The sequence below is a fragment of the Xenopus laevis genome, chromosome 4L, assembly GCF_017654675.1.
Source record: "Xenopus laevis strain J_2021 chromosome 4L, Xenopus_laevis_v10.1, whole genome shotgun sequence".
NCBI lineage: Eukaryota > Metazoa > Chordata > Amphibia > Anura > Pipidae > Xenopus > Xenopus laevis.
Window position 1 is genome coordinate 131,818,786 of NC_054377.1, and position 26,644 is coordinate 131,845,429.

Here is a 26,644-nt window from a genome sequence, read left to right on the forward strand (position 1 = left end):
TGCGGAGTTACGTCTATTTGCCAAAGAGAAAATTCGCCTGGTGATAGAGTGTGAATGATCGCTAGCGTGTGTCTCTTTCGCTAGTGAAGTTACGTCTGCGCCGTTAGTAAATCGCCAAAGTGCCTGAATGATGTCACGCTAGCGGATATTCGCCAGCAATAGTCACTTTGCCCTTTAGCAAATCTGCTCCTTATAGTGATCTCAATTTGAATAAGCCAATTCTGTTCTGTAATTGTCCAAAACTTTTTGGATTTGGTCAAAAAATATCTGATTTGATGCATGCCTAGAAAATGACCGGATCTTCCAGTTACAAGAAGTTAGGATGTACTAGTCAGATACTTATGGTCTTCAAGTTCTACCAGGAAATATCTAATCCTACATTTATATTACATGATATTATGGCTGGGTCAGTCATCTGCTGCAATGACTGATATCATTAGATCTTTACTATTTGTTACTGTATTCTGTATTCACTGTGGGTGACCTGTACTATTTAAAAACAGTTTGCCATTTTTGTGGTCCTACCATTACAACGTATCTCACCTGATGCCTTCCATGTGTTGTTGAACATCTACCAGGTATCAGCGGTTGAGTAATGAATGAAGCTGTAGTCCAACGACACATGGAGGGATGTCCCTGCTGAAGCAGCGCAGAGAATATAAGTTGGGAAGTCGTGTTGAGTTGTAGCGACCAACCCTTTCATTGTTTCACTCTATATTTCATTTTATGATTGTCTGTTGCATTGTAGATGCATAATACAAAAAAAAAAAAAGCCCAGGGAATCTCCGACTGGGACGGATTTGTATAAAAGGAAGGTTTGCTTAGCAAGTAATACTGGAGCCGGGTGAGATATTAAGAAAATTGCGAATGCCGGTATCACTAATGGAATATTATCAGTAGAAAGATGCAAAACTACTTTTGATAAAACAAGGAATGGAATCGTTTGTCATAACAATAACACACAGAATTGCAGTGTTACACAGAAGCTGAATGAATGGGGGTGTCTGTCATTTTTGGCCATTGATAGTCTTCCATTGTTATTAAATAGGAGTCATAGGGGCATGCCAAAAGCACCATAGTTCATTGGTACATTAAAAAAATCATATAAGCCAATCCCTGGCAGCAAATGCATGTTCTTGTGTTCTGCTGGCTGATTCAGTGAGTCTGACTGGCAATGTCACTAACAGCCTCATTAATTCCAACCCAAGTGTATAGCAACGCCTCCATTGCTTTTGTTCTCTGACACTTATTACTGGTTTAATAAGCTACAAAAAAAAAATATTAGTGTGTTGAGTAGCCTGCAGGGTCATTATAAAATGTAACAGAAATGTTGAACCACTCCTACCTGGTTATATTGTTATGGCCGTCAGCACTGTGTTGCTTTTCAGGAGGGCGAGACAAGTATGGAGGAAACCTTCAATGGAAGGGGTATAAAATGGGACAATATATACACCCAAATGGGGCTTCTGCATGTGTTCCCCAAATGTTACTGCACTTTCTCACACCAAACAGCGGTGCACTGAAGAGTTCTTGATTTATATGAGCCCCATATCTGGCTATACATCGGCCCCTGTGATCTGCCCATTATACTCTGCTGTCTCCATCTTGAGGATGTAAGGGATGATACTGTCAATGGGAACGTTGCCAATGAGACCAGTAAAAAATAGTTCTTCGGTGATGTTGGAGCTCATGAGTCTGAGGGCTGGAAGTCGTACTAAAATCCGGGCCAGCCTGGGTGAAAAGAGTGAAGGAATGTTGTAACCAGCAGTCGTGATCTGGAGCATTAGTGTGTAGGTGTAGAAAGACATTTTTCTCATTTTAAATTTCAACAAAATATTAGGAGTTGCATGCGCTGTGTAACATGCATTCAGGGAGCTTACTGCATTTATTGTGACCACCACCTGACCACAAGTTATGCACAGGGGGTGAGCTCCCTGCCTGCATGTTATATAGAGTGTGTGTAAGATTTAAAATCATTACTGAGGTTAACTGGCTTCTGCATTGTTTATACCTCAAATTCAGACTGTAATCCCCTCTATTGTCCAGAACTGTAATCCCACCTGCATTGTTCACACCTATAACACTTCTCTTGTTCACACCTCAGACCCAGACTGAAACTGTCTACATTCTTCACCTGTTTACACCTTATTCAAACTGCTGGAGGGGCACCAGCATTGTGTCACTGTATGTAGCACAATATGAACTGTTCATTTTAGGGTCCTGATTTTCCCTGTCTCCTGCTGTATTCTGCCTGCCCTATGCTACCTGTATGTGCCATACTCTGCCTGCCCAATGCTCGTGTGTGCCATACTCTTCCTTCCCTATGCTCCCTGTTTGTGTGCCATACTCTGCCTGCCCTATGCTTCTTGTGCGTGCCATACTCTGCCTGTGTGTGTGTGCCATACTCTGCCTGCCCTAATCTGCCTGTGTGTGTGCACCATACTCTGCCTGCCCTATGCTCCCTGTGTGTGCCATAATCTGCCTTCCCTATGCTCCCTATGTGTGCCATACTCTGCCTTCCCTATGCTCCCTGTGTGTGTGATACTCTGCCTGCCCTACTCTGCCTGTGTGTGTGCCATACTCTGCCTTCCATTTGCTCCCTGTGTGTGTGCCATACTCTGCCTGCCCTATGCTCCTTGTATGCCATACTCTGTCTGCCCTATGCTCCTTGTTTGTGCCATACGCTACCTGCCCTATGCTCCTTGTGTGCCATACTCTGCCTGCCCTCTGCTCCCTGTATGTGCCATACTCTTGCCTGCCCTATGGTCCCTGTGTGTGCCATACTCTGCCTGCCCAATGCTCCCTGTGTGTGCCATACTCTGCCTGCCCTATGCTCCCTGTGTGTGCCATACTCTGCCTGCCCTATGCTACTTGTGTGCCATACTCTGCCTGCCATATGCTCTTTGTGTGTGCCATACTCAGTCTGCCCTATGCTCCCTGTGTGTGTTTCATACTCAGCCTGCCCTATGCTCCCTGTGTGTGCCATACTCTGCCTGCACTATACTCCCAGTGGAATGCGAGCATGGTAGGGTTTGTTAGCTTTTGAAAATTGCTCTACAGCAGCGTGACTCTGAACGCTGTTTGGGCAGGAGCGGCTTCAGACGTTTGTGCATGTACATATCTGACTGAAGCTGCTCCTGCGCAGAGAGCGTTCAGAGTCATGCTGCTGTAGAGGCAGGCTTGCTGGAGGTTAGAGGGGATTGGCGAAACCCTCTGTCGCTTGTGGTCTGCAAGACTGGGATTGTGGAAAGGGGAACAGTTCATCTGCAAATATCTCTGAAAATGTAAGTTTCAGATAATAAAAGTTTATGGCATTTATGTTTGTATTAACTCATTTAACACATATAACAGTACTTATTTCAAGGTGAACCACCTCTATATATTTTTAATTTATGAATGATGAGTGATATCCCTGCAGTGAGCACCAAAATTTTGTTTTTTAATGCGCTACCACCATTAAAGTGGATATTGTCTTAAAAGTTCTTGTGGTAACATGGGTGTGGTCTAAAGTACGTGTGGTTTCAAAACATGGAGTGGCTTACAAGTCATTTACGGTAACTATACAACAATAGTAATTCGCCTCACCGCCTACATGAAGTAAACCGATAAAGTGGTTCCTACACTCAAAAGATAGAGGTACACCCAGGGGCACGTTTACTTAGGGTCGAATATTGAGGGTTAATTGACGGTCACTTTGGAAAGATCTAAAATTGTCAACTACCAACTTTGTTCCTTAAAACTTGATGTGTCAGCCCTCCACCCCATATGCCGGAAAAATTCTGTCCCTCGGTGCCACAGAAGTTGGACAGAACTGATCTGGAAAATAAAATGAGTGTACCTGTATGTATCATCAGGATATGCTTTTTGTACATAGTCCTGCAGCTCCATCTGGGCTTTTTCCTGAAACTTCTCGATTTGTGCCGTGCTGGATAATCCTGGGTGATCTGTGCAAAAAAATCATCTTGTACATGTAGATTTGCATAGACAGCATGTATTGTATTGTCTTCATGATGTAAACAGTTAGAAGTTGCTGACAAAAAAAAACTTCAAAAGCTTATGAATGAAGTGCCCCTGATGCTTCTCTATTTAAAGTTCTATGCTCCATGTGAAGCAGTAATAGACCTGAGCAGACAAGTGTCAGGAGATACTTCCTGTATCAGTAACTATAACTTTTGCCAACCTGTTCTGCCCCTGCCCAGACAAATCCGCAGATGGCCAAATCTAAAAGTAGATTATAAACTATATAATCATTTTATAATTTTATAAAATACTATACAATGATGTCCCTTTTAAACTGACAAACTACAATAAGCAGATACTAAGCAAGTGCTTTAATAATGCTCAGTGATTTTTGAATCTATAAACTAAATTCAGTGCAACTGTGAACAATCAACAGTGAAGGTGGGGAAGGATATTTCTTCATGTAACCTACATTTGCTATGAACACATTTACATGTAAAGTTTGCACTAACCTGGGCTGAAAAGGACCACAGCTTTAAGGTAGGCATATTCATATCCATCGATATCCAACTTGGCCATGCTGTTGCAGAACTCCTGGAGCTTCCAGATATGCTCCATGACTTGCTTTATTCTGTCTCCAGAAAGCTTGTCTGTAAAAAAAAATCAGGTTGAATGTACAGTATGTAATCCACTATACAGAAAGACTGTGAATCTTTTTCTTACTCAAACCACTTCAAAGCTGCCTACGTACAGATGATAAGAAGACAACTGCAGTTAATACTTTTTGTACAGAGGTTCAGTTCACATATTGGGGAAGATTCACTAAAGGGCGAAGTGACTAACGCTGGCGAAAATTCACCAGCGTGACGTCATTTCGGCACTTCACCAATTTACTAACGGTAGCTGGCGTAAATTTGCTGGCGTAATTTCACCATGGAGATAGATTCTGGCGCAACTTCGCACTCTAACGCCAGGGGAATTTACGGTCTGGCGAAAGAGCGTTACTACGCAAATTCACTAAGTTTTTGATTTTACTGACCGTTACCTCTATCGCCAGACTTGCCTTCGCCACCTCAGACCAGCCGACGTGCAATAGAGTAGATAGGAGTTCCTCAAAAAAAAATTGAAAATTTTTCTAAGTCCCAAAAAACGCTGGCGTTTTTTCCTATATAAAGGGTGATAGACTGAAAAAGATCGTAAATTTTTTTTCCGGGTATCCTCCTTCCCCCCTACATTTGATAACATATGGCACCTAAACTATACTGTGGGCACATGTGTAGGGCAATATAACAACTTTATATCATTTTATTAAGGTTCCCTGGCCTTGTGTAGTGTAATGTATTTTCTGCAGCATATACGCCCATTGTACTTTAACTGCACGCCGTATGCTAATTAGCCAACGTTAGTGTAACTTCGGACTGCTGAGCGTAATTTCGCCAGCAGTCGGTATCCTATGCGCAACTTCGGATCTTCATGAATTAGCGTTGTCCAGGCGATTTTACGCCTGGCGAAGTGTTGCGATGTGCACAAAGCCATCGCTGGCGAATTTTCGCCTGTTAGTGAATTTGCCCCCTAGTGTTTCAGTATGAATTTGACACTTGAGCTCGGTTTGGCTTCTACATTAAATTGCATAAAGCACTTTCCAATAAAAAAAAATGATTTTCAGACTTAGTACCTTCTTGTATGCTGTTTTGCAGATGGTTGACAATGGCTGCGAGAATAGTAGAAAGACTCATCACTTGAGAACATTGTGCAAGACCCAGAGTAAAGAGCTCGTTCCAACAGGCACGCACAAGGTTTGTGTTACAATCCTGCCTGAACAGAAACGTGTTAAATATACAGTTAGCAAAGACACAAACCTCATCTTTCTTATTATTAAAAAAAAATTGCAGAGATACTGCAGAGAACTATAAAACTAGATGTCAAAATTGTTTCTCTATATATATAAAAATATGCTCTTCCATAGGATCTTGCGGGGGGGGGGGCTGTGTGTGAGTGTTTGTGTCAAAGGTTGGAGGTCTGTTTCTCTGACATATTACACTGCTTTGCACATAAATTGCCATCTATTTATAACCAGTGGGGGGAAGCAGCATAGGCTGGAATTACTCAGTAATGGCTTCTGCTTTCTCATTTAACGACTTACCAGAAAAGGTCTGTGCTTACCCCAGAGCTTGGAAAGCAGGAATGGATCTGGCCCAATGCATGGAGAGGAAAAGCAAGCGGGACGCCGACTCACAGATATAGTGCACATTCAGATACTCTGGCATTGGACTTGGCATTGTAAGCTGCAACACAGGGAGGATTGGGCTTTCAGCTGGCAAGCAGAATTTGCAGTCAGTATTTTCCACATTATGTTTTGAGTGAAGCCATCAAATTGCGAAAAAAGTTCTAACGTGTGCAGCTTGTTTCTAGGCAGTTATCTGGACCAGTGTACTGGAACAACTTTATGTCAGACTCTTATAGGTTTGATTTCTCATCCCTTGACACCACCTTTCTTTCCTTAATTCCTTAAAGGCATACTGTCATGGGGAAAATGATTTTTTCAAGACGTATCAGTTAATAGTGCTGCTCCAGCAGAATTCTGCACCGAAATCCATTTCTCAAAAGAGTAAACAGATTATTTTACATTTAATTTTGAAATCTGACATGGGGCTGGACACATTGCCAGTTTCCCAGCTGCCCCTAGTCCTGTGACTTGTGCTCTGATAAACTTCAGTCACACTTTACTTCTGTACTACAAGTTGGAGTTATATAACTCCCTCCCTTTCCCCCCACATTCATATTGTAAAGTGAATTAATTGCAGTGTAATTTAGATATAAAAACTGCATCATAAAAATCATGACAGAATCCCTTTAATGAGAGCTGTGTGGAGCATTTCATCAAGTATTTCACAGCCTCCAATGCTTCTCTGATCATTGCCACAATGATTTACTGTAGAGTACACAAGGCACCATACTGAACACAATGATTTACAGTATAGAGGCCTGTGAGATATATATATATATATATATATCTTCATAACTAACCTTAAATGTCACATGTGTGTCTGAAAGAAGGGGTCCTTCAACTTCCAGTATAGGAGTTGCCTGATCCCGGCTAATTATGTGAATGTTCCCTCCAGTAGAAGCATCTATTCCATCTGTCAGGCTATGTACAGGAGAGCCATCTGTTGCATTAAGAGCTTTCGCTAAGGTATCAAATGCTCTGTAATCAAAAGCAAGAAAATGTTGCTCGCTATGGTAACATCTTCATTTTGAAGCATCAAACAGACTCATACATTTCCTAAAATAAAATAATAATTTTAATAAAAATACATGCATTACCATACACGTCTGAACTGCATGTTATTCACACGTTGAGTAGGCAGTTATTCACCGATTGCTATCTGTCATAATTTGCTGCCTAGTATTGCACATCAAGGTTAGGAAGCAGTTTATGAGCCCATGTCATGTGCTATACCATTGGGTACCAAAATGTTGAGAGTGATCTGCCAGTAGTCAATCAGTAAATCTCAAAAACAAAGCATTGTTTAAAAACAATGCGATTAAATGATCCTCCTGTTTGCTTCTTATTATTCAGCTTTTGCACAGAAAGAATATACTTACCACTTTGGTGGTTAAATCTAGCTATATTAAATAGTATTTTGCTCCTAAATGACTGTAATTGTTTACATTTTCCACAGAGCTGAAAATTAACCCTATCAATTAGGGATGCACCTAAAACACTTTTTTGGATTAGGATTCAGTTTAGGATTCGGCCGAATCTTTCGCAAAGGATTCGGGGGGGGGGGGGGGGGGGGCTGAACTGAATCCTAATCTGCATATGCAAATTAGGGATGGGAAGGTGAAAACAGGGGGGAAGGGGAAAACATTTTTACTTCCTTGTTTAGTTATGCAATTTACCTCCCTGCCCCTAATTTGCATATGCAAATTCGGATTTGGTTCGGCTGGGCAGAAGGATTTGGCCGAATCCTGCTGAAAAAGCCAGAATCCCGAACCGAATCCTGGAATCGGTGCATCCCTACTATCAATGCTGTGGCTATGGTAGATAGCCTCATGAAAAGTATAGCATACGGTACAGTTAAATGTCATATTATAAATCTGCTCCTGTGTAAGGTGCAGGTTAGGTAATTTGGTTGCACAGCACCAAGCTAGCACCAGCCCCTTAATAAATAAGCTATTTTATATGCAACAGATTCCTTTCCATCTGTTACAGAGACACGCAACACATACTAACCAGCACTTACCGGGTTATTTCGCTAGAATATTGGTCCTCTGGATGGACTTCAGCTGTGTCCCCGTTATTCAACGACTCTGTCAGGTTTGCTAATGATGTCACAACATTTGCCAGTGTCCCAAGTCCGCCCTGACTTGCTTCTGCCTGCTTTTGGAGTTACATTTTGGGATTATTTACAAATAACAAATATTATCATGCACTACTATACATACAAGTTTCTAATTGAAAGGCTGATTGTAGGGCAATATTACACCTTTTTATATGGCTGCAAAGAGCAAATGGGAAGCTACAAAAGGTAATCACTGCATGTAAGGGTTACTGCACTTTACCTACTCGGCTAAATAAATAATGAAGCTGTGGTATTTAGACCACTACTGCAGCCACTTTTATGAATATATATGGAGAGCGGCAGCAGTGCTGGGATGGATGTGTGCATTTCAATGGAGGAAAACAAATATTCCAGTACATATACACTAGGGGGCAGATTTATTAAAAGTGTGGTTCACCTTCAAACAACTAGTTGTTTTCAGATAGATCACCAGAAATAACGACTTTTTCCAATGACTTTCTATTTTCTATGTGCCACAGTTTTTCTAATATTGAAGTGTAATTTTTCACCTTCTGAAACAGCTGTGGGAGGGTGGGTCGCTGACCCAGTAAACTGTTCTAAATGGATTAATTTAATTGATAAATTTCTAATCTTTGTCCCTGCTGAGCAGAATCTCTGAGTTTCATTAAAGGCAGCTGTTAGAATTGATACAATAGTTGCAATTACTGCAGCGATACTGCTGAGAAATGTATCAACTAAATGTTGCAAAATGAGTCTGCATTTGAATTACTGAGCTGCCAGACTCAAACACCAGAGACCGGGACATTAAACTTTAAACTTAGATTTTGAAAACGCAGTAAAAAATAAATAATAGAAAGTAACTGAAAAAAGTCTTTATTTCTGGGGAACAATCTGAAAACAACTGAACTCAAAAAAGTGTTTGGAAGGTGAACAACCCCTTTAAAGGTCGAATTGAAAATTTGAATTTTCAATTTTTTTTATGGTCAGAACTCTTAAATTCAAATTGTGAGTTATCCAAACTGGATTCGAGTTTTAATTCGAATTTTGAGATTTATCATATGCTGACTCTTTAAAAACGCTAATTCTACTACTGGCCACCTTAAACCAGCCGAGTTCATGTATAAGTCAATGGGAGAGGTCCAGGGACCAATTTGCACGTTAGTAGCCTTCCTGACACATCGAGTTTTTTTTTTCGGAGAAAAAACAAATCGAGTTTTGTCGCATTCGATTTGAATTCGATTCGAATTTTTGAGTCGGTAAACAATAATGCGAGTTTAAGATATTCGAATCTTAACTCGAATTTCGAGTATATTGTAATTTTATAGAGTTAAAAAAACTCAAGTGAATTCGAAATTTGACCTTTAATAAATGTGCCTCCCCATATTGTATTAATGATCACAGAACCATTATATTTATAATTAAGTTATAGTCACCTTTGTATCCGAAGACAAAAGCACAGTGCCATCTTCTCTTATAAGTGGTTGCTGAATATTCACTAGCACCCCGGGGTCCAAAATTCCCGTTTGCCTGATTCAGGGAGACATACAGTTTGCTGATACAACACAATTACCTTGGTTTATAATTGCGTTTCTCTACAGGCCACTGAAAGTTAAGCTGGCCATAGACACAAAGATCTGATCGTATGAATCGAGGATACGTAAGATATTCGGACCGTGTGTGGAGAGTCCCGACATCTTTCATCCGGTGGAGATCGGTCGTTTGGTCGATCGGACAGGTTAGAAAATTTTTGTTGGCTGCTGATAATATCTCTGCTGATCGTACGATTTTCAGAGGGAGACTGTCACAAGCTTTGTCGGACATAACTATCGTACGATTGCTGTCAGGGGCAGAACAACGGCTGATCTGTTCTTTTACTACTTCTGAATGGTAAGACTTTGATCATTATGGTTAGTGGCAGGTCGGGAGATGGGAAAGTCCCATCATACGTTGATTCGTACGATCGGATCTTTGCGTCTGTGGCCAGCTTTAGTTTGAATATCTGCATCTTACCAAGTGAATTAATGATCACTGAAGCGGAAAGTGTTAATCCAAAATAAAAACATGTAATTTAAATGAGGTGACCTTCACAGCAAGGCATTTTCTCCCTGCTATAGTTCAATCCCTTATTTGAAAAGCCCCAAGTCACAAGTATTCCAGATAATAGATCCCACACCTGTATAAAATATGATGTATTCAAACACAGCTATGTCATGTAAATGGGAAAAGCCTAAAAACATGAACAAACTTGTTTCTTGTTCTGTGTCAAATAATGGGATCTGCAAATTGGTTCCAATGTGTACCTCAACTGCACATTAGATAGGGCATAATGAGCTCCTACTGTAAAATATATGGATATTAGAAGTTGGCAAGCAGTTCCTGGCCACATATAGGTTTTTTGAAAGTTAACTGAAGTACAATACGTGTATATACAGTAATAGGGTTTTTAAGTATATACAGTAATATAGGATTTGTTTTTGTATTTAAATATATGCACTTTGCTAAGATGGTAGTAAAGGCTATATTTACTATAGAAATGTAAAGTCATACATTTAGGGGCCACTTACTAGCACAAGCTATGGCTGTTGGGTATCAGAGCACTAGTCAGACATTAGGTATACAGTATTTAGAAAGTGCACCATTTTTGCATTAGAGAATTGGGGCAAAGATAAATTTGATCCCTGCAATCTTCAAGGCTATTGGAACAAATTAATGTTAGGGTCCCCACCTTGCACCGTCTTTATCTGATACAAATGTCGGAGTTGCTATGAGAGGACTTCTTAGGTCCTTTCGGATGTAGATTTTTTCTGTTGAAGCTGCACAGTTCGATGCTTTTTCCCTCTGGATATCAAAAGGTTTCCTCTCACTCTGCACCGCTGAAAAACACAAATGTCCCTAATTAGAAACGCCAGTATGAAGCCTATATTACTAACAAATTAAAAAAAAGCTAAGAGTTGGAACTGGACAGCATAAGGGGTTATTTATGGCCTCCTAGGCAGTGAGCAATGCACCTTTTTTTGCAGACTGCCTAAGTGCCCTGCAAAATTGCTGCATATATTTCCACTCTGTTATGTAGCACAGAGACCTGAGGAATACAGAGCTGACTGTGTCTGTCAGGGTTATATTCATGAGGCGCTGTAGAGGGCAACATTTAAGGGCACATTTATCAAAGTGTGAAATTAAAGCTCCCCAAAGTAAAATTCACTAACTGTTTTTATCAAGCAGTGAACTCTAACTTTCACCCATGGATAAATACACTTTGAAATTGGTGAGCACTAATGTCATGCTTTGATAAGTCTGCCCCATAGGCATTCAGATAAGCAAGTTAGGAAGCAGCAGAGGCCACAGGCTGCAACAGGGCTCTTTAGGGGCAGGCAGTAAGGACAGGACTTGCCAACACCTTCTGATGCTGCAGCCTGTACCCTGTGCTGGATAATAAACATTTGGGGATATATTTATCAAAGAGTGAAGTTAGAGATCTCCACAGTGTGCTAGAGTGAAATCCCGCCACTCTCCATTCATTTCTATGGGATTTTGAAAGGCGTATATAGGATGAACTTTCACTTTCACCCATTGATAAATACTCTTTTAAAAATCCCATATAAATCTAAAGGGGAAGTGTATATAACTTACAATAAGATAGTAAGGTCAAGGGCTGCTAAACTTACTGTTTAGTGCAAATTGAAACAATGTACGGTATGTATACTCCATTTCCATTCCTAACTTTCAATCTTTTCTGTTAATAGTGATGCTTGACATTTTAATACGCTGATTGTATCAGTAAACGAAGCTTGTATGTGCTGACTTTTCAATAAACGTGCCTGAATTTAAAAAAAAAAAATCCCATAGAAATGAATGGAGAGGGGCGACCTCTAACTTCATTCTTTGATTAATATATCCCCAAATGTTTATTATCCAGCACACAGTACAGACTGGAAATAGACCAGGGGAAGAAGTGCTTGCTGAATGAGCAACAAGGGGCTTTTGTACCCCTTAGCACTTCCCTTGGTCAATAGTAAATGACCCCTATAGTATCTCATTTACTAGCACCAGTGGCGTAACTACAGAAGATGCAGACCCTGCAGCTGCAGGGGGCCCCATGAGGCCCTAGTTAATAAGAAAATTCAACATATATTGGTAAAACAGGGCAACCACTGGATATGTTGGGGCCTGGGGGCCCTAAAATTAATTTGCTGTGGGGCCCAGTAATATCTAGTTACACCACTAACTAGCACTACTGCCATGTAGTGCTAAGATCCTAAATTTGATTCCAACTGGTACAAGAAGTATGTCCTTCCTGTGTCTGTGTGACTTTCCTTAAAGCCTCCGCCTAAATTTGCAAGGGGGTAAACAGCCTCCTGGTTAAATCAACCTTCCTGTGAAATGAATGTGCGAATGTGTTTAGGAACTTAGAATTTAATCAGGGCCCTTGAACAAATAATCTTCACAGTTGGTACCCCTTGTTACGTACAGTTGGTGGGCCACCAAAATGATTATATACTAGAATGGTTTACCTGCTCTTTCCTGCTTTGAAAAGGCACCCGGAAAACTATTCTACATTCTCATATGAGTAAAACCAGAGGGGAGTGTCATTTTTCATCTATGATATAGAGAAGCTAGTGTACACAATGGACATCAGAGACAACAATATGTCAACTGGGGAAATGATTTATAACAACCCCTTCTTTTTAGACACAAAGATGAATTAATCACTAAAAACCCTTGGGCATTCAGCCACAAGGCCTGTGCTTGCCTATTCTGCATTTTGACTGATGGGATTTTTGCGGCAAAAATCAAAAAAAAAATCCAATATTGCCACTTCCGTCAAATCTAATTTCTTTACAGCATATAAGGTTCCGTGCAAACTCATAAAAATCTATTTTACAAATTCAAGCTATGTTGGATTGTATTTAAGAAGCAAAATAAATGCATCTCCATATTCAGGAACAAGGGATGCGAGACTTACATTCCATTTTCATGCCCATTTCCAAGCATTTTTTAAGCCGACAAAACTGACATCGGTTGCGGTGATGTTTATTGATGACGCAGTCCTGACTGCTCCGGCAACTGTACGTCAAGGTCTTCCTAACACTTCTTTTGAAGAAACCCTTGCACCCCTCACAGCTAACTGCACCATAGTGACGACCTGAGACAAATAGGACAGAAAGTATTAAATCCAAGAATATCAGATGCCACATACACACACATAGATATACATATATTAGAATGAAAGCAGCGGTGTGACTATAGAGGAAGCAGACCCTGCAGGAGGGTCCAAGGCCAAGGGAACAGGGTAACTAGGACTGTGGAGTCTGCTGTGTAGAAATCCACACTCTACAGCCACTGTACTCACTAAAAATTCAAGTATTCGATTCACGTTATCCATGGGGGGGTAGTTACGCCATTGAATGAGAGGATATTATCATCATTTCATCATCATCATCATCATCATTTATTTATATAGCGCTGTCAAGATACGCAGTGCTTTACTGCAGTTATAGCAAACAGGGAATAAATGGTGGATAACAGATAAGGATTACAGAGTACAATAGGGTTTACAAACTAAAAGGTTAGGGTACAATTGAGACATTAGGATTGTATAAACACTTTGTCATTTTTGATACAGCAATGATTAATTAAGGTACATCGAATAGGCCTCTTTACATTCTATTTACTTGCATAAAACTATAGCTCAATCCACTGCTCTTTTGCGTATGAGGAGTCAAGCTAGGCAGCTAAAGTCAATTTGTGAATCTAAAGCCAATAGCCAAACTGCGTTGGTCAGCATAAAAACAGATAAGATTCCAGCTCACACACGCCAGTGTGAGATATACACCAACAGGATTTCAATTTCCATTGTAACCAAACAGATCACCTTGCAGCCTCCCTGGCCAGAATGTAGTAATAGTACCTGGTGCATTAGCCACAGCTAACTCCATGGAGATAAATTCAAAATGGTTTCTGAGTTTTGCAGTATGACATGCACTTATTCTCACCAGATGCCTTGTCACCACAAACAACACAATATTCTATGATCTGGGGGCGCTGCACATCTCCCTTTCCCAAGAGTCGCTCCACAGAAGCTGCATCTGTTACAATCTGAAAGAAAATAAACAGGGAAATAAAACACATTTACAGTACATATATATTTTTTCCTTTAAAACAAAATATTTAACATTGTATGTAATGCAATATTAGTGCACACTAATAATCTCTAGAAACATTTTTGTGACTAAGTGTCTTTCAACAGACCAAAGCTGACCACATACAGTATAGAGTGATTAAATAGTCCAATGTACAAATGGAACATATATATATATATATATATATATATATATATATATATATATATATATATATATATATAGATAGATATATATAGATATATAGATAGATATATATAGATATATAGATAGATATATATAGATATATAGATAGATATATATAGATATATATAGATATATATATATATATATATATATATATATATATATATATATATATATATATATATATCCTATCCTGCTGCCTGTTTCTTTTAGAAACAAGTAAACCCATGATTGGGTTAACTATAAGAAAACAAAATGAGATTTTGCTGAACATACCTGTATCCTTCCAGGTACAATATTTTCAGCAGTGAAAATAACTTGCTTCGTACTCGGAGATTCAGGAGTTGCAAGTATCACCTTCCCTGTTCCAGATCCATCAGGACTGGTCAGTATAAATTGCTGTTTGGGAGATACAGAGGAATCTACAGCTGTCACAATCTGGATCTTTTGGCCTGTCTGCTGATCTGTTACAATCTGGCAAAGGCAATAAACCAAAAACATTAGCATTAGCTATATCTATCCATTATATGTTTGCATAGTGCTATAATTTCAATATGCAATCTCAACAATCTCAACGTGGCAATTATAGACCAATAAGCTTGGCATCAGTAATGGGATATCTTGAAAAATACATATTTTAAATAATATCTATATAGATATAAATATATATAATATAGCAAAAGGACTCGCACTCCACATGTAGTGAATCAAATGAGTTTATTTAATAATGTATGTGCATTATTAAATAAACACGTTTGATTCACTACATATGGAATACCCACCCGCAATCCCGTACCCGCAATCAATTTATGATCTGGTAAGAGTGCATATATACACTGTATATACATATATATATATATATATATATATATATATATATATATATATATATATATATATATATATATATATATATATATATATATATATATATATATATATATATATATATATATACACACACACACACACACACACACACACATATACACACACACACATTTGCCTAATAAAAGAAAATGTCATTCTAAGAAACTTTGCAATATGCATTCATATCAACAGTCTGAGACAAAATAGAAAGGGACAAACACTGTTTTCAATAGCAATACAAATAACTTAAAAACCATAGAACATGTGTAATGAATGTATATTGCAAAGTGGCTTAGAATAATATTTTCTTTTATTAGGCAATTTTTTATTTTGGGGTTGACTTGCCCATACAGTATAAGGAAGCATACCACTAGCATTCATTCAATGCATTTATTTACCACTGTTTAATTGGAGGTATTGTAATATAAGGATGTTTATCGTTATTATTATTATTAGTGCTGTCTACACAAAGATATCCGTTTTTACATATCTCTTTCATAGAACCAACAATGCAGAGCTTCATTTGATTAAATGCTTTTTTGTTCTCCTGGAGACCGATAACCTTTACCCTAATATCCCCAGTGCACAAAGAATACTGAATAAGCTACCTGGATGCGCTGTGGGGATGACACGGCAGAGTCTGCAGAGATTATCTGGATGCGCTGAGAGGAGCTTGTCATCACTGAAGATTCCTGAACCTGACAACAAACGGAAGTGGTATCAGTTATACAAATTCAGTTGCTGTGTATATTTCCCTAAACATTGAGACAAATACAAATTTACACTTAAAAATCATAAAAGGAATACACTTGTTACAAGAGAAGGCTACTGCATCATCTATAATGGCACTAACCAGATGATCAGTGAATGTTCAGTCTGAGTCAGCATGGATCCTGAATATTGTACCTGCAAGAAGTGTCTGTGCCCACCCAGGCAAGAAGGACATGTTCCTCTCATACAGCCTCTTTGTAGGACTTCCAGCAGGAAGAATATGAACCAATATTCTCAGTTTGCACCAGAGCATAGAATGGAAACTGTTAAAGGAAAACTATACCCCCATAAATGTATACTGATAGTGTATATCAAATTAAGTGGCATATGAAAGAATCATACCAAACTGGAAAATATATTTAAGTAAAAACTGCCCTTTTAAAACTCTTGTCTTGAACCACCATTTTGTGATGGTCTGTGTGCTGCCTCAGAGATCACCTGACCAGAAAAACTCTAACTGTAACAGGAAGAAGTAGTGAAGCAAAAGACACAACTCTGTCTGTTAATTGGCTCATGTGACCTAACATGTGGTTTGTTTGTGTGCACCGTGAATCCTACGATCCCAGGGGATCCTTCTATTTAGGATTACCCAATGGCACATACTACTAAAAAAGTATATTATTATGAAAATGATTTATTTACATGAAGCAGGGTTTTACATATGAGCTGTTTTACTCGATTTCTTTTTATAGAGACCTACATTGTTCGGGGGGTATAGTTTTCCTTTCATTTGCTACGGCGCTTCCATAGACTTATTGTTATGTTTACAAACACTGGTACCTAAAAAGAATTAGTATCTTGTTTGCCTACAAGGAGGTTACACTGTTAGGCGACAGAATGATATAATTCTGGTAGCATAAAACTGTCACAATCTGCCCAACTACTGCCTGAATGGAAAGCCAGGCCCAGTACTATCAGTACACAGGGCAAAAACTGCTTGGCTTCTAGGTAACTCCAACCCCAAGACACCCCAAACGTCTTCCCCCCTCCAACCAGTTCCTGTCTCGTCTCATGGTCCCCCTTCCCCTTCAGCAACTGTGCCACTAGATCTGGCTCTGCCTGAAAGATTTAGCCAGTATAGAGTAACTTGCTGTACGAACTGAATTGTACAGGTATGGGATCTGTTATCCAGAATGCTTGGTACCTGGGGTTTTCTGGATAATGGATCTTTCCATAATTTGGATCTTCATACCTGAAGTCTGCTAGAATATCATGTAAACATTAAATAAACCAAATAGACTGGTTTTGCTTCCAATAAGGATTAATTATATATTATTTGGATAAAGTACAAGGTACGGTTTTATTATTACAGAGAAAAAGGAAATCATTTTTAAAAATGTTAATTATTCAATTAAAATGAAGTCTATGGGAGACAACCTTCCCATAATTCTGGGTTTTCTGGATAACCGGTTTCGGAAAAAATGGATCCCATACCTGTATCTAATTGTAAGATGCGTTTTCCATTGGTTAGTTATTATTTCTGCCAATAACACAATCCATTGTTGAATTTCTGATGAGAGGTGGACACATAGGGCACACGGACAACATGAACCTATACAACACACTTCAAAGTATCCACTATCCACCTACAGGTATAGGATCCCTTATCCGGAAACCCGATATCCAGAAAGCTCCGAATTACGGAATGGCTGTCTCCCATAGACTCCATTTTATCCGAATAATCCAAATTTGTAAAAATTATTTCATTTTACTCTGTAATAATAATCCCAACTAAAATATAATTAATCCTTATTGGAAGCCTATTATTAAATGTTTAAATTAATTTCTAGTAGACTTAAGGCATGAAGACCCAAATTATGGAAAGATCCGTTATCCGGATCACTCCCATACCTGTACTACTAAGTGGCTCTTCCACCCAAAACATGCAACAGTAAGCAAATATAAATTCAATACATATTTTCATTGGTTTTAAAGGAAACATAAACCCTCAAAACAAAACAAAGTAAAATATTTACTCCACAGAGTGAGATTGTCCATTATTTACATCAGTACCTGCCCCAGCCCAGTCTCCTTTTTAAATAACACAACCAATAATAGGGTCATTATCAGCTCAATATAGAAACAAGCAAAGGTTACTGGGAACTCTGGACATCCATAGAAATATAAAAAGTTAAATCATTTAATAAAATCTTTATTGATAAATCAACTCATAAAGCCTTACTCGTTTCATGTCCATCTGACACTTAATCATAGGCTTCATCATAGGCTTTCTAATTTAATCCCAAGAGAGCTTGCCAGACATGGATATATCGGTCTGTATGTCTTACAGCACAGGACTCTCTATAGAAATGGATGTCCTACATAGAATCCATCCTTGATGCTTAATAATTGTGCTCATGGAGATATTGGAACAGCTCTGGACATAGCACACAGTCCTCAATGGTATAAAGATTATATTTAGATGTTTCATTGAAGTGAGAGCAATTTTTAAAATTTAGGGCATGATAAAGATCAGTAACATTCCCGATGAACATTTATGTAATGAGGAAAGTTCTAGCAGCTCACGAAGTCTTGTCTCGCTAATAAAACCTAGGGGATATTCATGCTTCTGTGGTACTGATCATCTAATTACAGGAAAGCAGCAACTTATGCCCTCTCATCTGTAAAAAAAAAACACGCAAAATTGCCAAGATTTGTGTATGTTCCAAGGCCAAGTTTGTAAACTCACACACTTTTAAAGCAATGAACAAAGACTGTAATTTGACAACCGGAATGAAACTCTTTAATTGCCAGCAAATGTAAACGTACCATTATACCATAGTCAAATAATCTAAATTTCTAGGTTACCTTTTGTCCAGCAAGTTTTGTATCATTTCCTTCCTGGATTTAATACCTGAAATTTATGCCATTTTACCGTGGTCCCCTGGGAAATGTTCGATCAGCTTTCTACAGGTATGGGACCTGTTATCCAGAATGCTTGGGACCTGGGGCTTTCCGGATAACGGGTCTTTCCGTAATTTGTATCTTCACACTTTAAGACTATTAGAAAAACATGTAAACATTACATAAACCCAATAGGCTAGTTTTGCTTCTAATAAGGATTAATTATATCTTAATTGGGATCAAGCACAAGCTCCTGTTTTATTATTATAGAGAAAAAAGGAAATCATTTAAAAAAAATTTGGATTATTTGATTATAATGGAGTCTATGGGAGATGGCCTTTTTGTAATTTGGAACTTTCTGGATAACAGGTTTCCAGATAACGGATCCCATACCGGTACTATAGTATCTAATTAAAAGCTTGTGGCACACACAGCATATCCTTCTCCAAAGTTTCCATTTGATCCTAGCTAAGAGGCCTGCTATTTCTTTTAAAGGGGTTGCTCACCTTTAAATTAACTTTCAGTATGATGCAAAGAGTGATATTCTGAGACAATTTGCAATTGGTTTTCATTTTTTATTATTTGTGGTTTTTGAGTTATTTAGCTTTGTATTCAGCAGCTCTTCGGTTTGCAATTTCAGCAATCTGGTTACTAGGGTCCAAATTACCCTAGCGACCACGTGTACAATGTTGCAAGTACCCGCCTGTCACTGTATATAATGTGCTTAGGTGCAAGTACACACTGCTTGTCACTGTATTTCATGTGCTTTGGTGAAAGTTCCCCCCATGCTTGTCACTGCATATAATGTATTTGGGTGGCAGTATTCACGAGGAAACTTCGGGCGGCTTTGGAAAACGAATCGCCGTGTGTGATTAGTGCGTTTTTTTCATTTTAGCCGGCGCAGAGTGAGGGAAGGTGTTTGGGGAGATTGGTCGTCACAAAAACGAGGCGGCCAAAATCTCCCCAAAACGCCCAGTGTGGCCTGACCCTTACTCTATATAAGGTACTAATACACTGGAAGGTGGCAACTTCAATCAAACATCCATGATACTATCGATGATACAATTTGTAATTGGTCTGCAAACAGTGAACTATTTGGATGTACAGGTGACTTGTTGATGGCTGCTTCGTAATTGACCTTTATAAAAACATACAGATAGATATAATTTGTTACACAGGGGCAGTTTTCACCCAATACTGGTCACTAGAGGGCTCCCAAAAAGTCAGCTTATAACGGCAAGGAGGATCACCTCGTCTGACGACGCACTATATAAAAATCATGCGGATGAGTTGGTCTGAAAATTTTGTGAAAAGGGTTGTAATAAGATAAAATTAATAGTCCACTAAAAATGAGGAGTTGCAACTTAGAAGACATTCCCCCATATGTAATATAAGGAACTATGTTTGCCCAGGAGCAGTAACACATAGCAACCAATAAGATGGTTACATTTAAACAGGTGACTAGTGAATTATACCTGCTGATTGGTTGCTATGGTTTACTGCCCCTGGGCAAACTTAGTGCCTTATATTACATAACCCCAATATTAAAATAAAAGGAAACTGCGAAGAAAAGGCAAAACGTAACGTGTAACCAAATATGGCCCACACTCTACCTTTAGGGTGGTGGAAGACGGGAAAATTAGTTGCCCATCGACAAATCTTCTACACTTCAGACGACTAATCTCCCGAAATGCCTTCCCACCGGCAAGAATATGAAACACTGGTGGGATGGCATACGTATTGCTTCGGCTTTCCGAAGTCACCCGAAGTTTCCTCGTGAAATCCAAAGCAAAACATGTGCCATCCCATCGGCGCTTCATATTCTTGCCGGCGGGAAGGCATTTAATGAAGATTAGTCACCTGAAGTAGAGAAGATTTGTCGGTGGGCGACTAATCTTCCCGTCTGCCACCACCCTTATCAAGAAAGTCATTTTAAAACATTGGCCCTTTCTACATAATGATAAGACCTTTGGTAAATTATTTAGAGAGAAACCCCTGCTTTGCTAAAAAAAGGGGTAAAAGTATAGGAGATTGTGTTACAAGAACTGACATTAAGGAGAAGGAAAATAAAAATACCTACTTGTAAAAAAGTAGATATCTTTTTTTTAAAGGAAAACTAAACCTTAAAAATTAATATGGGTAAAAATGTGATATTTTATATACTGAATTTAGTGAACCAGTCTAAATGTTCAGCATCTCTACAGTAGTAATGATCCCCAACTTCAAAGTTGTCACGGGAGTTCCACATTTTGTTAGGAGTGTCAGTGACACTGCACATGCTCAGTGGGCTCTGAGCAGCTGTTGAGAAGCTAAGCTTAGGGGCAGGGTCGGACTGGGGCCCTCTCTGTGTCCCCTGCAGCCAGACTTCCCCTCCTAGCTGCCACCCCCCCATGCACACGTGAGCACCTCGTATTTGCCGCAGGATTAGATTAGCGCATGAGCAGGACTGGCCCATTGTTTCGGCCCATATTGTGGCCGATTAAGGAGTTTTTTTTGGATTTGAGCCATTTCCAAGTTCATGGTATGAAAAAAACTGAAAAATTTTAGATTTTTTTTAACCCGATAATGTGAGTTTTGGCTGAAAAATACCCTTGAAAACTCGACCTTTGTAAAATAATGTACAACATTTCTACTTCACCTTTAACTGTGGCCATTGTAATGGTGTGATAAGGAGAGAAATTTGTAAGCATCCAAGTAATGGTTTAGACATTTTTCAACTTGTTACACTGAAGGCGTGGGTTATCTACTGAAATGCCCATGTGGCTTGGGATATATAGGCCAAACATCGAGGGCATTCAGCATTAGACTTAATGAGTGCATAAAAGTGCACAAAGGAATTATAAACCGGAAGGTAAAGAAAAGAGTATTAAATACAGTAAGGAGGAAGAAAAAGAGAAAGTGAAAAGAGAAACATAACTGGCTAAACATTTTTTTGAATTAAAACATGGTGTGTCTCAGTTTAGATGGCAGAATCTTGGTGAACAAAAATGCAGGTAATGATTTTAAAATGTCATTGTTAAAGTGTGAAACATACTGGATATCTTGACTGGGTATGTTTTTTCCAAAACAGTTAAATAAAAATTTTATTAACAATATTTTTTTACAATAATTATGTCTTCAGGCAACACTGGTGACTTTTTCCCTTTCCTTTCACAGATTAAGAATTGCTTGTGAGGATAGCATGATTAAAGGTAAAGTTAACAGCCCCGCTGGCAGTGGGTATAAGAATTTACTTATTTATTTGCTGAGCTCATTCACATTTTGTTTTTGTATCACTGCTAATCTATTCTCCGCTAATGGTAAGGTATTTTTTCTTTTTTTTCCCACTTACTTTCAATTGTATATTTTTTACTGTATTTCCAAAATCTAAGTTTAAAGTTGAATGCCCCTGTCTCTGGTGTTTGAGTCTGTCAGCTCAGTAATTCAGGCGCAGACTCTAAACTGTTACAATTCTGCAACATTTAGTTGATCCATTTCTCAGCAGCTTCTCTGGGGTATTAGCAACTATTGTATCAATTCTAACAGTTGCCTGTAATGAAACCCAGAGATTCTGCTCAGCAGGGACAAAGATAAGAAATGTATCAACTAAATGCATCAATTTAGAACAGTTTACAGAGTCTGCGAATCCCCCTCCCAGAGCTGCTTCAGAAGGTGAAACATGACACTTTACACTTCAATATTAGAAAAACTGTGGCACATAGAAAATAGAAAGTAATTGGAAAAAGTCATTGCTTCTGGTGATCTATCGGAAAAGAACTAGTTGTTTGAAGGTGAACCACCCCTTTCATGGGACACTACTTCGGATGCTTCCCAAGCCTCTTTCTGGACCTGTTCATCCCACTAAGGACTCATTGGACAATAAGGAACTCTGGGTTAGGAAGGCGGCACATCTGTTGCCTTATAGGTGGTTGTGCACTTGACTTTGTATTATCCTGATGAAGGGAGGATGTACCCCCCCAAACATAGATACTTTGGTGGTAGATTAAATGGGGTATGCTCCACAACTGCAAATAAGTGTGTGTGTGTCCGGCTCCATTCAGAATTCTACTGTATTCCAAGCACCTAGTCAGCCAAACAGTAAGCCTGCACCAACAGCACAGTCTATGGTTCAATTACGGGAGTGCGTTGAATCTATTACACTAGGCAACTCCAATCTGCAATTTAAAATTTGCGTTGAAGAGGAAGTTCACCTTTAAATAAGACAATTAATTTGTTATAGGTGGGCATATTTTAAATTACATTTCACCAGGTCTTCATATCTTTCCTATTCTGCCTCTTTTTGGCCTGTAACTAAAAACAATGGTGTATATTTATCAAAGAGTGAGGTTAATAGTGAAGTTCCGCCACTAGAGTAAAATTCCGCCACTCTCCATTCATTTCTATGGGATTTTTATAGGCGTATTTATCAAAGGGTGAACTTTCACTGTCACCCATTGATAAATACGCCTTTCAAAATCCCATAGAAATGAATTGAGAGCTGCGGAATTTCACTCTAGTGGCGGAACTTCACTCTTTGATAAATTCACCCCCGTATGTCACTGTGATCTTTCCATTAAAAAGCATTAGTTAATTTTCATTTTATTCAGGGCCTCTGCTATTCATCTTCCATGCTGACTTCCAGACTGCTGCCTGGTCACTAAGGTCTTTAAAACCTAGCAACCAGATAAGTGTTTAAATTCCAAACCCGAGAGCTGCCCAGCAACTGTTATTGATAACCCCCCCCCCACAAATTAAAAAGAAGACCAATGGCAATTTATTCAATGTCCAACCCACACTGCAATATATGGCCAATGAGACGCAGTCACACACAATACAGTCATATGAAAAAGTTTGGGAACCCCTCTCAGCCTGCAAAATAATTTACTCCACTTTCAACAAAAAAGATAACAGTGGTATGTCTTTCATTTTCCATGAACATTTGAGTACTGGGGGTGTTTTCTGAACAAAGATTTTTAGTGAAGCAATATTCAATTGTGTGAAAAACTTGATGTGCAAAAATGTGGGTACCCTTGTAATTTTGCTAATTTAAATGCATTTAACTGCCCAATACTGTTTACTGGCAACACAAAATTGGTTGGATTAGCTTGTTAAGCCTTGAACTTCATAGGCAGGTGTGTCCAATCATGAGAAAAGGTATTTAAGGTGGCCAATTGCAAGTTGTGCTTCTGTTTGACTCTCCTCTGAAGAGTGACAGCATGGGATCCTCAAAGAAACTCTCAAAAGATCTGAAAACAAATATTGTTCAGTATCCTGGTTTAGGGGAAGGCTACAAAAAGCTATCTCAGAAGTTTAAACTGTCAGTTTCAACTGTAAGGAATGTAATCAGGAAATGGAAGGCCACAGGCACAGTTGCTGTTAAACCCAGGTCTGGCAGGCCAAGAAAAATACAAGAGCAGCATATGTGGAGGATTGTGAGAATGGTTACACACAACCCAAAGATCACCTCCAAAGACCTGCAAGAACATCTTGCTGCAGATGGTGTATCTGTACATCGTTCTACAATTCAGTGCAATTTGCACAAAGAACATCTGTATGGCAGGGGGATGAGAAAGAAGCCCTTTTGCACTCACGCCACAAACAGAGTTGCTTGTTGTAGTTGTAAAGCTCATTTAGACAAACCACAGTCATTTTGGAACAAAGTGCTTTGGACTGACGATACAAAAATTGAGTTATTTGCTTATAACAAAAAGCGCTTTGCATGGCGGAAGAAGAACACGGCATTCCAAGAAAAACACCTGCCACCTACTGTCAAATTTGGTTGAGGTTCCATCATGCTGTTGGGCTGTGTGACTAGTTCAGGGACTGGGGCCCTTGTTAAAGTCCAGATTCGGGTGAATTCAATCCAATATCAACAAATTCTTCAGGATAATGTTCAAGCATCAGTTCAAAGTTGAAGTTACGCAGGGGTTGAATATTCCAACAAGACAATGACCCTAAACACACTTGGAAATCTACAAAGGCATTTATGCAGAGGGAGAAGTACAATATTCTGGAATGGCCGTCACAGTCCCCCAACTTGAATATCATGGAAAATATATGGGATGATTTGAAGCAGGCTGTCCATGCTCGGCAGCCTCAAATTTAACTGAACCGGAGAGATTTTGTATGGAGGAATGGTCAAAAATACGGCCATCCAGAATCCAGACACTCGTCAAAGGCTATAGGAGGCGTCTAGAGGCTGTTACATTTGCAAAAGGAGCTCAACTAATTATTGATGTAATATCTCTGTCGGGTGCCTATATTTATGCACCTGACTAATTGTTATAATGCATATTGCATATTTTCTGTTAATCCAATAAACGTTATGTCACTGCTGAAATACTGCTGTTTCCATAAGGCATGTTCTATATTAAAAGGAAGTTGCTACTTTGAAAGCTCAGCCAATGATGAAGAAAACTCCAAAGAATTACGAGGGGTTCCCAAACTTTTTCATAGGACTGTAACTTTCACAACTGACTAGTATTTTATTGAGCAAACTAATAAATACCATTTCTGTCTTGCACCAAGGCCTAGATGTTGCTGGACTGAAAACTCACAAATGCTAAATAGATTTGCCTATAAGTTCTAGTCCAGTGCCAAGGTACTAGATAACATAGCAATTGCCCAGAAACTATTATGGGCGGGGCCTCTCAATGAACAATGATACTACACGTAGCCTTAATCGATTAACAATGTACCACGCCCACCGCGTTTTCTAATTGGCTCCTCGTGATTTTCGCCGCCCATCAAAAGAAACTACCAATCAACGCGGCCGCAGCTGCACGTTCATTGGTTGAGAACGGCCCCGCCTCCTGTAGCGCCGCTAAATAAATAAATAAAGGAGGACCGGACGGGGAGCAAATATGGCGGGTGCTGGCTAAGTGCCAAGACGCTGAGGGTACTAGGCGGCGGCACAATAGGTGCCAATGCAAGGAGTAAAGATATAACATATTGTGACTGACAGAGCTGGCGGGAAACCAAAGGCGCCTCCTTATTATTGGCTGTGACAGCTGGAGGGCGCGCGTCTGGTTGAGCTGTCAGAGTGTGGCTCGTTCACGGAGTGAATAAGCTTTCCCTGGAGTTCATGTAACGTTGTATATTGCTATAGCCAACAAACCAGGGCCTAGACCCCTCTATTCCTAGCCAAGGCCTGTCTGGCTTTTCCTCTCGCTTACCTCGCCACATAGGAGGTCCGATTTAAAGCCGCATCCCCTCAGCCCCCGGCGGCCTGTGTTCCGGTCAACGCCGTGATTGTCTCTTAGGCGTAAATACTATTTTTTTTTTGTTTGTATTTGATATTTTTCTCTTCGGTGAGAGGTCAGAGGTCGTGACCCCGCGCTCCGCCGCCTTTCTTCCCCCTGGTTTTGCTTCCTCTTCCCTCTCGGACATAACCAGGGCGGGGGTGACGTCAGAGGAGCGAGACAGAGGGATTGGTGCGGAGGGCTAGGAATGACTCCGCCCCCCGGAAGGCTGAGCCTTTATATGTACCTTTCCGCTAGCGCCGTTATGTTCTGGGTATAGGAGGAAGATTTCCGTTATTATAAGAGCTCTATCACTGCCGGTATTCTACGTAGCGCTCTCCCTGTC

General features: G+C 39.5%; 1 protein-coding gene across 3 annotated transcripts; it reads right to left on the reverse strand.

Annotated features, from left to right (window-relative positions):
* On the reverse strand, positions 1–26,490 carry nr2c2.L (nuclear receptor subfamily 2 group C member 2 L homeolog). 3 transcript variants are annotated; one of them, XM_041590821.1, is made up of 14 exons: positions 26,233–26,490; positions 16,072–16,161; positions 14,870–15,067; positions 14,261–14,363; positions 13,231–13,410; positions 10,993–11,140; positions 9,701–9,794; positions 8,208–8,341; positions 6,988–7,165; positions 6,124–6,245; positions 5,636–5,775; positions 4,473–4,610; positions 3,839–3,944; positions 1–1,731 (listed from the first exon to the last, which is right to left on the reverse strand). In XM_041590821.1, the coding sequence occupies exons 2-14, from the start codon at positions 16,141–16,143 to the stop codon at positions 1,557–1,559; spliced, it is 1,788 nt and encodes a 595-aa protein (XP_041446755.1). In that variant the 5' UTR covers positions 16,144–16,161; positions 26,233–26,490; the 3' UTR covers positions 1–1,556. The 3 variants fall into 3 exon arrangements, with proteins under 3 accessions (XP_041446755.1, XP_041446753.1, XP_041446754.1); XM_041590819.1 differs by having other exon boundaries at positions 8,208–8,344; positions 26,233–26,489; XM_041590820.1 differs by lacking the exon at positions 26,233–26,490 and adding an exon at positions 19,043–19,195 and having other exon boundaries at positions 8,208–8,344.
* Between the last annotated feature and the right edge of the window lie 154 nt (positions 26,491–26,644).